This window comes from Sminthopsis crassicaudata, chromosome 1 (assembly GCF_048593235.1).
Source record: "Sminthopsis crassicaudata isolate SCR6 chromosome 1, ASM4859323v1, whole genome shotgun sequence".
NCBI lineage: Eukaryota > Metazoa > Chordata > Mammalia > Dasyuromorphia > Dasyuridae > Sminthopsis > Sminthopsis crassicaudata.
In genome coordinates this window covers 18,589,653-18,603,036 of record NC_133617.1, presented here as the reverse complement: position 1 = coordinate 18,603,036, position 13,384 = coordinate 18,589,653, and the positions used below count along the sequence as shown (strand labels likewise).

Below are 13,384 nucleotides of genomic sequence, written 5' to 3'. Positions count from 1 at the left end.
GGGTTTCTTGATAGCCAATCGGCAAAGGGCCGCTCCGGCTCGACGCTCCGATAGGCCGACCTTGGGGGCGGAGCCTCCCTGCTCCGAGGCAGTGCGGGATGGGGGTGTGTCGGAGCGCTCTGGGGACTGAGGAATTGCGGATTCAGACGGGCAATCTGTGGACGGGGACCAGGGAACGATTGGGGCCCTCAGCCTGTTATCATTTGCAAAGCGCTTCATTTACATATAGGTATCGTGGCGATCCCCGTGTTATAGATGGGGAAACTCGGGCGAGGGGCCCTGGGGCAGAGGGATTCGAACCCGGGCTCATCGCTGCTGGGTGCGGCTGGGTGCCGCCGGGTGCGGGGTTTCACCGCTCATTCTCTCTGAGCTCGTGCTGAGTGCCCCTCCCCCGGTGGAGTGTCAGCCCCTCGTCTGTGACCGACCGCCCCGACCACTGCCCCTTCCCCCACTGTGGGGGCTTGACAAATGCTTGCTCATCGATTTTTGATCGGTTATCGATGGGTCTGGTCTGAGGCCCATGGAGCGGGGCTGGTGTCTGGCCCCGCATCCCCGGCCGCCCGGGTCACGCCCGTTCTTCCCCCGAGCTGCCTCTGTGCTGCGGCTGCCCGCGGGTCCTGAGTCCCCGCTTCGTTTCCCTTCTCAGGATTTGACCGCAGCATGCTGACTGAGGCTTTGCTGGTCTCGGCGCCCGGGAAGGTGATCCTCCACGGGGAGCACGCCGTGGTCCACGGCAAGGTAAGTGGCCGGCCCCGGGATGCTTCGCGCCCCCGCGTCTTTCTTCCAAAGGCGAGAAACTTTAGAAACGCGTTTTCTTCTTTTTTTATCTGAACTTTCAGGTCATCAGTAATTAAAAAAGTTAATATTTTACTTTTCAAATACATGCAAAGATTGTTTCCAGCCTCCACCTTTGCAGAACTTTGTGTTCCAGATTTTTCTTTCCCCCCTTTTCCCAAAGGCAGCAAGCATTCCGATATAGGTCAAATATGTGCAGTTCTTCTCAACGTGCTTCCGGATATATCGTGATGCACCAAAAAAAAAAAAAATCAATTCAAAAGGGAAAAAACAAAAAAGGAACAAAAAACACAAGCAACAACAAAAGTGAAAAATGCTACGTTGTGATTCTCATTCAGACCCGCTGTCCTCTCCAATGAAACGGCCCGAATCGCCTCCTGGTGGAGGAGAGCCCCGCCCATCAGAACAGATCACGTGGTCTTCTTGTTCCTGGGTACCGTGTTCTCTTGGTTCTGCTCTCTTCACTCCGCATGGGCTGTAGGCCTTTCTAGGCTTTTCAGAATCATCCTGCTGATCCTTTCTTAGAGATCAAGAACATTCTCTAACTCATAACTTGTTCAGCCAATCCTCCCCCCCTCAGTTTCCAGATCCAGCACTACAGAGGCCGCTACAAACCCTTCTGCACGGGTGGGGCCTTTCCCCTTTTTTTGTCATCTCTTTGGGATACAGGCCCAGGAGTAGCACTGCTGGGTCAAAGGGCATGCACAGTTTGATGGCTCTTTGGGCATAATTCCAGATTGCTCTCCAGAATGGCTGGATTCTTTCACAACTCCACCAGCAATGCATCAGTGTCCCAGTTTTCCCACATCCCCTCCAACATTCATCATTATCTGTTCCTGTCATCTTAGCCAATCTGACAGGTGTGTAGTGGTGTCTCAGAGCAATTTCTATTTTTCTAATCAATTATGATTTAGAGTATTATAACTTTTTTGTCTAAAAATGGTTCATTCCCTTTGATTAGTTATCAGTTGGATAATGGCTTGTATTCTTATAAATTTGAGGCAATTATATATTTTAGAAACGAGGCCTTTATAATAAATATTGGCTGTAAAATTTTTTCCCCAGCTTTCTGCTTCCCTTCTAATTTTGGCTGCATTGGTTTTGTTTGTGCAAAAACTTTTTAATTTAATGTAATCAAAATGATCCGTTTTGCATTTCATGATATTCTCTAGGTCTTCTTTGGTCATACATTTTTCCCTTCTCCACGGATCTTGGTGGTAGACTACCCCCTTATTCTCTTAATTTGCTTGTAGTGTCACCCTTTATGGCTAAATCAAGAACCCATTTCGACTTTATCTTGGTAGAGGGTGTGAGGTGTTTGTAAATGCCTAATTTCTGCCATTCTGTTTCCCCAGAAATTTTTGTCCAATAATGAGTTCTTATCCCAGAAGTTAGAGTCTTTGGGTTTACCAAATATTAGATTATTATGGTCACTGACTACTGTATCATGTGAATTTAGCCTATTCCATTGTTCCATTACTCTATTTCTTAGCCAGGACCAAATGGTTTTAATGACTGCTGCTTCATAACATAGTTTTAGGCTACCTTCGTTTGCATTTCTTTTCCCTTTGAAGTTCTTGATCTTTTGTTCTTCCAGATGAATTTCATCATTTTTATTTTAGTTCTATAAAGTAATTTCTTAATAGTTTGATTAGTATGGAACTGAATAAGTAGATTAATTTAGATAGAATTGTCATTATTCTCTTGGCCTACCCATGAGCCCTTGATATTCTTCTAGTTGTTTAGATCTAACTTTATCCAAGTTTTATAATTGTTCATATAGCTCCTGGCTTTGTCTTGGCAGATAGACTCTCACATATTTTATATTGTCTACAGTTATTTTAAATGGGATTTCTATTTCTCTCTCTTGCTGCTTGTTGGGAGCATATAGAAATACTGACGATTTATGTAGCTTTATTTTGTATCCTACAACTTGGCTAAAGTTGTTCATTGTTACTAGTAGTTTTTAGTTGATTTTCTAGGATCTCTAAATGTACCGTCATATCATCTGCAGAGTGATAGTTTTTCCTTTTTACTTACTCCAGTTTCTTCAATTTCTTTCTGTTCTTTTTGCTAAAGCTAAGATTTCTAGTACAACATTGAGTAATAGTAGTGATCATTGGTATGACCCCTGATCTTATTGGGAATGTTTCCAGCTTATCCCCATTAAATATAATACTTGGTGATAATTTTAGGTAGATGCTATTTATCATTTTAAGGAAAATCCCAATTATTCCTGTAGTGAAACACATTTTCTAAGAGGAGATGGGGACTTGAGAATTTGAAATCTCCCGAGCCATAAAGTGTGGCTGGGGTAGAAAGAGGGCTGCATTTGGCCCCGGAAGGATCTTGTGGCCGAAGCCCAAGTTAGCCTGTCTCTCTGCGTTGGAGGTCACTTCATCTCTCTCTCGGTTCCCCAGTTTCTCGCTGATCGGATAAGGGGACGGGCTCCTTCCAAATCTGAATCTGTGACTGGAATATGGCGTTTGGTGGTAGTGGGATTCCCAAGAATCAAAGGGTGACTGTTCTTCAGCTGGTCAGACAGATATTAAGTTTTCTGCTTGACAGAGCCAAGTGAGGCTCTGGGAGGAGGCTACTTGTCTCCTCCTTTCCTGTAGGATCCAAAGAAGGAAACAGAGTATGCTTGTGGGGAGCTTTCAGCGGCAGAGAGAGAATCTCTTTGCGGGTCACTGTGATGGGTCTTCTAGGGGTGGAGGTCAAGGCTGCCCCAAGCCATCTGGCCGGAGCTCGTGCTGGAAGCCATCCCCCCAGGTCCCGGTGGACTTCAGCTCCGCTTGCTCTTGGCTGTTACAGGTTGCGCTAGCTGAAGCCTTGAATTTGAGAACATTCCTGCAGATAAAGCCCCACAAAGATGGGAAGGTCAGTCTCAGCTTGCCGAACTTGGGGACCAAAAGGGACTGGGACGTGTCCAAGCTCCAGCTGCTGCACGCAGCCTTCCTAGGTATGTGTTGCCCTTCTTTCACCTTCGTGGGGCCCGTCACTTTCTCGGTGGGGGCCGGGTGACTTGTGACCGTCCGTCCTTGTCTCCATACTTGTCCTTCCATAAGTCCTTTGAGGGGAGGCCTTTGGGTTTTAATATCCGGTGGATACCAGTGTAACGTTGGCCTGTGCTGTCAGGAAGATGAAAGTGGGTCAGAGTCCAGGCCTGCCAGGAAGGGAATAATCAAAGGAAAGTGGGCCCTTGGGGTTCCTCAACCTCCCGGCCTGTTCCTTCTGGAATGCAGGGGAAGGAAAACTTCCCTAGGGTGTTGGCCATAGCCTTGGAGGTGGGAGGGTGGCAGCAGAGCCTCCCAAAACAAAGTCCAGTCCGCCACTTCTGTCAGCCAGTCGGGGGTTGGTCCCTTTGAGGGCCTGGCTGGAATTTGCAAATAGCTCTTCTGTATTTTTTGCTTCCTTGGGAGGATGGCCACTAGACCACTGCTAGGAGTGCTAAGTTGGCTCCCACAGGCTTAACGAGCCTGTCAGTGGGCAGTAGTCACCCGGGGGTGCTCTGGCTCACCTGGCCCTTGCCCTGTTGGTCACCAGCACCAGCACCTACTTAATTGATCTTTGTTTTCAAGTCTCCATTAACAACTTTTGTGCTTTCCCTTCCAGTCCAAAAAATCTTTTTACTGGCAGAGAAAACAAAAAGAATTGGATGGTTCTGAGGTCTTTAACATCCTTTCTCCCTGGCTCACTCAAGCATCTGCCCGACCCCTTCTTTGATCCTCTGCTTTCTCCCAACTTAGCTGCAAATAGCCCTTTGTCATCTTCAGCATCACAAAAATCAGCTCTTATGGAACCTTGTCCTACTTGTTAGGTCAGTGACGAAGCCAGAAGAAGTCGGGCCTGTTCTGCGGCCTTGGGATGTGGGAGCACCGTCCAGTCTTCCCGCCTCTCTTCTGTCAGCTCCTCCCTCCCTCCTGGGCTTTCTCTCAAGCTGAATTTCAGGTCCTTCCTGTCCTTTCTCTAGGTCCTTTGAAATCTGCTCTCCCCCCATTCTAGGAGCCTGGGAGACTGCCTGGCTTCTTTGGCACAGATTGTTGGTCGAGCTGTCACTTCCCCACAAAATTCCACTTCTCTTTTTCTCAGCACCTAATTCCTCCCTGTTGAGAATCACAATGCCCAGCACATAGTAGGTGCTTAATAAGAGTTTATTGATTGATTACTGACAGTGAGATTGCCAGACCTGAGTCTGTGTCAGTAATTGGGTGACAGAAGTCGCCCTTCCCCACTGCAGGCTTTGGCTCTGGCTCCCAGCTCCTCATCCCTTTCCTTTGGTGGTCCCTGTGGGATGCGCTGACCCCATTTCTGTTTCGGCTCCGCCGTGCATCTCTCCTGCCTCTGAGACACCCTCTCCCATGTTTCACTGGGGGCCGGGGTCACGGCTAGGACGTGTTCAGGGGGCCCAGAAGCAGAGCTAGCCAGGGCCAGTTTGTCATCCCCTGGCCAAGCCTTCTGGCGCGAGTACCAGTCCTTAGCATGTGCGTGCTGATCATAGGGACTTGTAACCAGGCTTGGCCGTTCCATCCAAACTAGAGCATCCTGGACAAAGAGACCGGCACTGGGGGAGGCGGTTCCGTTAGCACTTGCAAAGTGAGAGAACAGTGCGGGCCCTTATCTAGGTTTTTACGTGTCTGTGTCTCCCCTGTAGAAAGTGAGCCCCCCTCCCCCTTCCCGAGGAGGGCAGGCCCACTCTTGTACTTGGCCCTGGCAGGCAGGAGCTCCGTGACTCACTGCAGACGTGATGGGAGTCTCAGAGAGGCCTTGATCAGAAAGAGCTGGAGGTGGGGGGGGGGGGCGGGACAGGCATGGATGAGCTTGAGCTGGCTCGTAGAGATGAGGGCGGAAGGCCTTGGGTGTCCCCTTTCCTCCGCCTGTCTCCCCCAAAGCGGGTGAGGGCTCTCTGAGCATTAGGGCCTTGGCCGGCGGGCCGGGATTCAGCCAAATGGTGCCTGTTTGTAAGATCAGGGCAGAGGAGGCGGCAGCAGCAGCTGGGACAGACCTAGGAACTGTTCCTGTCAGAATCCTGCCACTTGAGGGTGAGGACGGCATTCCCGGGCTCTGCGTGATCTCAGCCGCTTTGGGCCCACTATTGAGCGGTGGGGCGGCCAGCCGGACGGGGCTCGGCAGTAGGACAGACGCTCCCAGGACGGACAGCCTGGTTTTTGTGTTGCTCTTGCACACGAGGTTGGCTTTGTTTTTAATCTGACCTGTGCTCTCCTTGGCCTCCAGAGCTCGGCCGGAGCAGGTCGGCCTCTGTTCTGCGGGCTATGGTCGCCAGAGCCCGGCCTGGGGCCCCGAGAGGCCGAGGGGTTTGCCTAGAGCCACACATGAGACTCTAGAACTCAGGGTTATCAAAGGACCGTTCCTGGACCGGTTCTGGCCCGGCCTGCTGCCCACAAGCTGAGCAGGGCTCTGCAGGCCGTCCAGAAGGAGGCGGATTTGGCCGAATCGGGCCGGCCGCCGTCATTTGCCAGCCCTTGTTCTAGATTAGTGGGTCTGCAGTCAGGAAGATCTGAGGTCATCCGGCTTCAGACACTGCTAGTTGTGTGAGCCTGAGCGAGCCCCTCATCTCTGTTTGCCTCAGTTTCCTCATCTGAAAAATGAGGCTGACAAGGGCACCTGCCTCACTGGGTGAGGCTCAGATGGGATGCTAAGGCCCTTTGCAAGCCCCCAGGTTCCACATCGGCTCGGAAGCCCCCCGGCTGACCTTTGCCCTTTTGCTGTGTTGACAGACTCAGGGGAACCCACAGCTCCAACTCCAGAGCAAGTGGAAAAGCTGAAGGTGTTTGCGGGCTTCCCGACGGGCTCCTCCGACAGCGAGTGCCTGGCGGTGCTGGCCTTCCTGTATCTGTACTTGTTTATTTGCAGGAAGCAGAGGTAGGTTTGCCTTGTGCTGCCCCCTCGGCTCCACCCTCACCTTCCAGGGACATGTGTCCCTTCTCCCTGGGTCTTCCCTGCCCAGGTGCCCTTCCAGCCAGACCTGGGCTCCTGGAGGGTGGGGCCTTCCTCGAATCTCTAGTGTTCAGGGTAGTGTCCGGCGCACAGTAAACACTTAACAAATGCCCACCACTGCTCTGTGGGACCTGCTGTGGCAGGCACGCTGCCGGCAGAGTCCTCGAGACCTCGGTCATCTCCCTGCCATCCTGGGGCAATGGAAGAGGAGTTGAACTTCTTCCCTTTTTAAAAAAGCGAGGGTCCTGTCCTCCTGAGGTCTCTGCCAGCTCTGAAGTTCTTGGCACTGGTCTGCCAATCGGGATGCCAGGGGAGGGCTCCGACGGTGCCCCGGTCCTGTGTCACTGGTGGCCACGTCCAGGTCTTGGTGATAGGCTCTTGGTGCCAGCCCTGCTGTTGGCCGTCTGTGGGAGGAGGAGATGGGCAGCTCCCCTGAGGGGGTCACGCCTTTGTGTTTCAGGCACTTGCCCGGTTTGGACATCGTGGTGTGGTCTGAGCTGCCCACGGGGGCGGGCCTTGGCTCCAGCGCCGCCTACTCGGTCTGCCTGGCGGCTGCCCTGCTAACCTTCTGTGAAGAGATCCCGAGCCATCTGAGGGAAGGTGCCGCCAGCGCCCGGTAAATGGGGCTGGGGGGTGGGGGAGGCAGGAGGAGACTGGGAGCAGCCCCAGCCCGTTGGGAGTCCGCAGGTCTCTCCGGGTCCACGTTTCTCTCCTCTGAGCAGCGTCTCTGCGCAGGCCTCCCCCTTGCTGCTGCAGGTGCTGCTTCCCGTCACCTCTGGGCTCTAAGAGATTCCTCTGGGGGCTACGGAAAGCTGCAGCCCCCTTCTGAAATGTCCAAGGTACTGAGCTGCTTGCCCCCTGCCCCTCCCCTTGTCCTCTGCACCTCGGGGCTGGTGCTGTCGCAGAGTCCAGGGGGAACCAGATGGTCCTGGACACCTGTTATTTCCTCACCTGCCTCCGGTCTGGGAGGCCCTGCAGACACCACAGGCGGCAGAGGCCTTTGCATCAAGTTCCTTAGGGTGCTGTGCAATGCCAGCTGTGGTGGAATGGTCATCATTGACCAACCGCAGACGTCCAGTGTGGAGGTGCCCGTGGGGACAGGAGGGGCTGCTGGGCCTCCGGAGCTGAGTGCTCAGAATCAGCTAGGCGTCGGGCCCGGGCAGAGCGGAAGGTTTGCTCGCCAGCCCTCGATTCCATCTGACGGGACTTGGGTGGGATCACCAGGCGGGTGCCATCCAGCGCCCATTTGGGCCTTCCCAGATCTTGTAACTTGTGTGCTGTGGTCTGCCCCAGGGCTGATGTGTGGGCGACGGCCTTCACCTCACCAGGTGCCACAGAGATCCAGGGGAGTGCACGCATTGGCTTTTGGCCCTTTGGCCTTTGACCTCTTCCCACTTCTCCCTCGATCAGGCAGTCCTTCCAGTTGCTCTTGTCTTTTTGCGGCTCTTCCTGCCTGCCCCTGCCGCCCTTCGTTCTTTGGGGTTCTGTGGCTCACAGACGCCGGGTGGAGAGAACTGGGGTGCTAAAAAAAGGAACAGCGGGCCTTTGTTTGAGGGAGGAGTAAAAGCAAGCCGACCTGCTCTTGTCTCCTCGGGGCCTTTTCCTCATCCACCCGGTCTGGCCAAAAGATAGTCTTCGTCCACTTGGTTTATGTTGTGTGAGTTGTCGGGTCAAACTTCTGTGTGATTGCGGATCTCCCTAAAAGTTCCCGGACTTGATGCATTGAACGTGATGTTTTGTGGAGGATGATCCAGTGAATCTCGCCATCTGAGGGTTCTGCGATTTGGCTTTTTTATAGGACAGGAAAAAAATGTTATTTGTTACACCCTGTGCCAAGAATATTGTGATGTTAATAACACCCTGGAGATCCAGAACACCCTTCTGCCAGGCCCCCGGGATGCGAGCGCTCGGATTCAAAGGGGCTTATTTTCTGTGCTGATTTTATTTTAAATCCGTTCCTGTTCCTCTTATTTTGGGAAACTTAGTCTTCTGTTTCCTGGCTCCCTTTTGTGCACGATGGTGTGACACCTAAAAAATGGGCTATTTAGTGTTTGTTGTATCCTAGAATTCCTGCTTGGAGATGAAAATGCTGTCAGGCCCCGACTCCTTTTGCCAAAGGGAGCTTTGATCTATGTAGACTGCCGCGGATGCCAAGGCTGCCGATATTAATATTTCTGTCGACATTCCCCAGAACTGCTTTGAATGGATCTTTTGTGTGAGCTCGCGTGTGTACGAGAGGAACATGGAGGGGGAGACGGCAGATGGCGGAGGGCTGCACCTGGGCCTGAACGAACCCGTTTTCTAGAACTTTCCCACGATTCTCGGTGGTATTAACAAGCTCTGTCAAATCGAATATGAGCTTCTTGACCCCTGGCCCTTAAGATGAAGTTCTGAGATAACCCCGGAGTCCCCACCCAGCTCTCCCATCCCATTGGGATGTCGCTTCCAGGCCGCCATTGTGCTCTTAATTATTAAGGACCTGAAGTGGGAAGGGCCCATCCGTGAGCATTCTGTTTTTAAATGCTTACTTTTTGTTCCTGAGGCCCTGAGAACGGGGGATGGCTCTGTAGACGTGGCTGCTGGAGCTGCCCGTCCTCCCCACAGACACAGGCCTCGTAGGCGCTCTCTCTCCCAAACCAGAACCGAGCCACCCTCTAAGTCACCTCCGTTCCATTGGAGCCAAAGCCCGGAAGAGAAGGGCTGCGGCGTCTGCCGTGGAGCAGAAGGCGGGGGATCTGCGTCCGCCCGGAGGAGGTGTCCGGGAGGCTCCGGCCTTTCTGGCTAGGTGCTGCTGCCTGCTGGCCGGGGGACCAGCCAGAAGAGACGAGAAGGGGTATAAAAGGGGGTGTCACACCTACAATACCGGGCAGTTAAGGGGCCCTGGCTTGGGCAGATTCTGCCTTTGTCTCAGTGGGGGGTGGACTGGTGGGCAGTCCTTCCCACTGTCTTCAGGACTCGGGGTGGGAGGTCAGCAGATGACCTCTAGGCTTGAAGCCGAGGCCCTGGGGCCTGTTATCTGCCTGCCTGCCTGTCATGGGTGCCGCCTGGCCCACAGGGATCCCTTTTCCATCCCAAGCTTTTGGTTTCTGCTCCTAAATGAGGAAAATGAACTGGTCGGCCTTGAAGATCCTCTCCTGCTTGGAAGCCCGGGAAGCGAGGAGACCCTGCTGTGAGAGGTGGCCCCGTCGGGGCCGCGCCAGGAGCACGTCTCATGGAGGAGGGCCGGGGGAGGGAGGCTCCTCAGAGGCCAAAGGTCACAAGCGGAGAAATGACTTCCCCACCATCCCGCAGTGAATCCGTGCCAGGGTCAGGGCTGGACCTTGGGTCGTGAGACTCCGGAGGCAGCCGTCTCTGGGCCGGGAACCTGGAGTCTGTGATGGTCGGCTGATTTCACTGCCTTAGTCTCATTTATAAAATGAAAATCTAACGGGTCTGGGAACTTGGATGGAAAAAGAATTCTACCTACATTTTTTCCAACTTCTCACTGGAACTTGCGTTCTCTCAGTCATTTAACACTGAGCAGGGACGATACTGTGCCAAAGGGGCCTGGGACATATAGAAAGGTTAAAAGCCCATGGGCTAGTTGGTTTCCGTGCTCCCTTCCGGCTCCCCTGTCTTACTGCCACACGTGCCCGAGCCACCGGCCGCCTGAGGCCGAGTGTCTGAAGGTCCGCCTCTCATGGACAAGGTCCGACTTACTCAGACCTGGACCAAGAGGGCAGAGGTCAGGGCACCGTAAGGGGCAGTCGCTGACAGCGGATTTGGGCCTCTTGTAAGGACGCATTCACTAGTTGGAATTACTCAGAGGCAGAACGGGCTGCCTCGGTACAGCAGCAGACCCAGCCCCGAAAGGGACCAGAGAGGGTGTCCATCTTTTTTACGGCCCACCGAGAGGTCCCACAACTTGTCCCTGTGCTAGCATCCTCTCCCCTGTCCTCCACTACCCCCCATTCTCTGTTCTCTGCAGACCTGCGGGGGAGGGCGGCCTCCCCCCTCAAGGGGAATGTGATGGAGAGGATTCGGGGTGTGGGGGGGTCGGATTGCGCGGCCTCCAAGGTCACTGAGTCTGTGGCTGTGTTGGGGCTTCCGCCATGTTGTCTTTGTGCAATTGACTGTTTGCACCCTGGGTGCAGGACTTGACATTGGCCCCCGCTTTGCTTTACTTTATTAGAAGGGAGCCCACTGTTCTCAGACCCTTGTTCTAACTGTGGAGCTCTCCTTGGCTCCCACTGTCGCCCACCCCTCCTTGTCTCCTGTCTTTGACAAGCTTGATTTTGATGTCTTCACCCTTCTCCAGTCTCATTTGTAAAATGATTATCCGTGATCCCTCCCAGACTTTTCTCAGAGCCCATCTTTCAGCCAGTTCTAAATCCTCTTCCCTCACTTAGTGCCCCCGGTCATCGGGGCCACGAGAATACCGGGAAGATCGTGGCGTTTCCACCGAAGCCAAGGGTGCTCTGTCCCGATCTTCCCAGTCTCGTGCTCTTGTCCGGCGGACACGGGGAGGGCGAGATGACGGTTTGCTTCTTTGTTTCATCAGGTGGACTGAGGAGGAGCTGAGTGTGATTAACAGATGGGCCTTTCTGGGCGAGAAGGTCATTCACGGGAACCCTTCCGGGGTGGACAACTCCATCAGCACTTGGGGTATGTCCCTTTTCTTCCTCCCTTGCTGTGAAGTTTTGTTCAGAACAAAGTCCAGGGAATCCCCTGCTCCAGGGGAGCGCCTCATGCACCCCATGCAGTGATGATCCCTGGAAGGCCTCCGGTGTCAGGGCTTGCTGATGGGGGGGGGGGAGCCCTGCCCCCAGAAGGGCAAGGACTGCTTTCCCTGCTCCGATGCCTGGCAGGAGCCGAGTTTCCTCAGGCCGAGCCTGTCAAGTCCTCCCAGCCTGGAGGCCCCGAGCCATGGCTTGTGGTCAGGGGCCGGCCCAGCCTCACACCGAGGAGATCCTCCCCCCTTGGGCTGTGGGGCAGTTGCTGGCCTGGGCTGCAGCAGCTCTGAGGACAGAGAGCTAACGAGGGTCAGGGAAGGGACCAGGCCCAGGCTTGGAAGATGGAGCTGGGCTTTGCTGGGAGCCTGGTGGGAGGGCAGGGACTGGCAGGGACTGAGCAGGGGCTGTTTGGAGCCCAGGTGAAGACAAAGGCGCTTTCTTTGCCCGGAGCCTCCCGCCCCACATTCGCCTCGCCCCTGAGACCCAGACTGGGCCCCGTGCTCAGCTTGGCTCTCTCTTTGTTCCCCTCCCCAGGAGGAGCGCTCCGGTTCCAGGGAGGGAACATCGCACCTTTACAGAGGTAAAGGGACTGATGGAGAGGCGGGGCAGGAGGGCCAGGGCTGGGAGGCCGCGCAGGGCCAGGGCTGGATCAGGGCTGCTCGCCCTCTCCAGACAGAGCAGACTCACCCCTCACACTCCCTTCCCACAAAGATGAGGTCCCAGCTCTGCTGAGGGAGCATTCAGACCCTGCCCCCTTGGTTTGCGGGCAGCTTTTCCTAACGTGCTGAACTGGGGGTTGTGAAGGGGCAAAGGGGCAGGGAGAGCTGGCCCCGCACTGGCTGCGCCCCCCCCCCCCCCCACCAGAAGTTACAAGGATCCCCTCAGGGGCTTAGAGTCAAACAGAAGGGGGTCGCCCCAGGGCCAGGCCAGCTCCCCGACTTGCTGAGGACACGGGGCTCTCTGCCCTGCAGGCAGCTGCTCACCCGCCTCCCCAAGGGGGGCTGGCTCACAACCTTGCCAGGAGTCTTGGCTGGAGACTTGGGGCCTTGCCTCTGTCTCCCTCCCCCCCCCCCCCGACCTCGGTCCTCCCTGCCTGGTCACAGGTCACGGATGTTGGGCTCAGTTTAATGAGGTTAACTACAATTCCCAAAGGTCTGGGTGGGGGAGGAGAAACTGGGCAACAGTTGTCCGAAAAAGATCTGGGGGTTTTAGTGGACGGCAAGCTTAGCGGGGTTTTTCTCTCCTTCCCTTGGGCTGGATGGTCTTTGAGGCTCCTTCTCTCTTAAGGCCCTGCAGGGGAAGGTGAATGCAGTTTCGTGGTCACTGGGGAGGGGCTGCGCGCCCGCTGTGGGCGGTCACCTAGCTTGGCTGCAGAGGAGGGCTGGCCGGGGAGCTGGAGGGCTTGGGGCTGAGGTCAAAGTCAGGGAACTAGGGTTGGCGGGAGGGCCCACGGCTCTTCTCCCCCTCCCCCCAGGATCCCCATCTTGAGGATTCTCCTGACCAACACCAAAGTGCCCCGGAGCACCAAGACCCTGGTGGCGGGCGTCAAGGACAAGCTGGTGAAGGTGGGCGCTCCTGGTCCCAGCAGGACCCCCCCATTGTGTCATCGCTCAGGGCCCCGCCCATGGCCTCTGCAGGCCCCTCCTCAGGGTCTCCCGGGGCTGGGGAACAGGCCCAGGCGCTCGGTGCCCTCCGGGGGTTTCCATTCTGTTGGGGGTGCAGTCAGTATCAGACGAGGATGTCCAGGGGACCTTGAGAAGGAAGGGGATCGGCCCAAAGAAGAGCCTCAAAGTGGGAGCGAGGACGGGTCCAGGCAAAGGCCTGGAGGGCGGACTGAGGTCCAGGAGGGTCGCGTGGCTGTGGGGCCTCGGGGTGAACCCTTGCCCTGGCGGCCCCTCCTCCTTGGGCCTCCTCTCCTA

General features: G+C 55.1%; 1 protein-coding gene across 1 annotated transcript in view; it reads left to right on the top strand.

Annotated features, from left to right (window-relative positions):
- Nucleotides 1–70: 70 nt before the first annotated feature.
- MVK (mevalonate kinase) overlaps nucleotides 71–13,384 on the top strand; it is a 19,807-nt gene continuing 6,493 nt past the window's right edge. Inside the window, exons 1-8 of the mRNA XM_074295415.1 lie at nucleotides 71–229; nucleotides 647–738; nucleotides 3,610–3,757; nucleotides 6,534–6,678; nucleotides 7,214–7,369; nucleotides 11,294–11,397; nucleotides 12,000–12,045; nucleotides 12,940–13,030. Of these exons, the coding sequence (XP_074151516.1) occupies nucleotides 661–738; nucleotides 3,610–3,757; nucleotides 6,534–6,678; nucleotides 7,214–7,369; nucleotides 11,294–11,397; nucleotides 12,000–12,045; nucleotides 12,940–13,030 (768 nt within the window). The 5' untranslated portion in view covers nucleotides 71–229; nucleotides 647–660. The remainder of the gene's footprint in view (nucleotides 230–646; nucleotides 739–3,609; nucleotides 3,758–6,533; nucleotides 6,679–7,213; nucleotides 7,370–11,293; nucleotides 11,398–11,999; nucleotides 12,046–12,939; nucleotides 13,031–13,384) is intronic.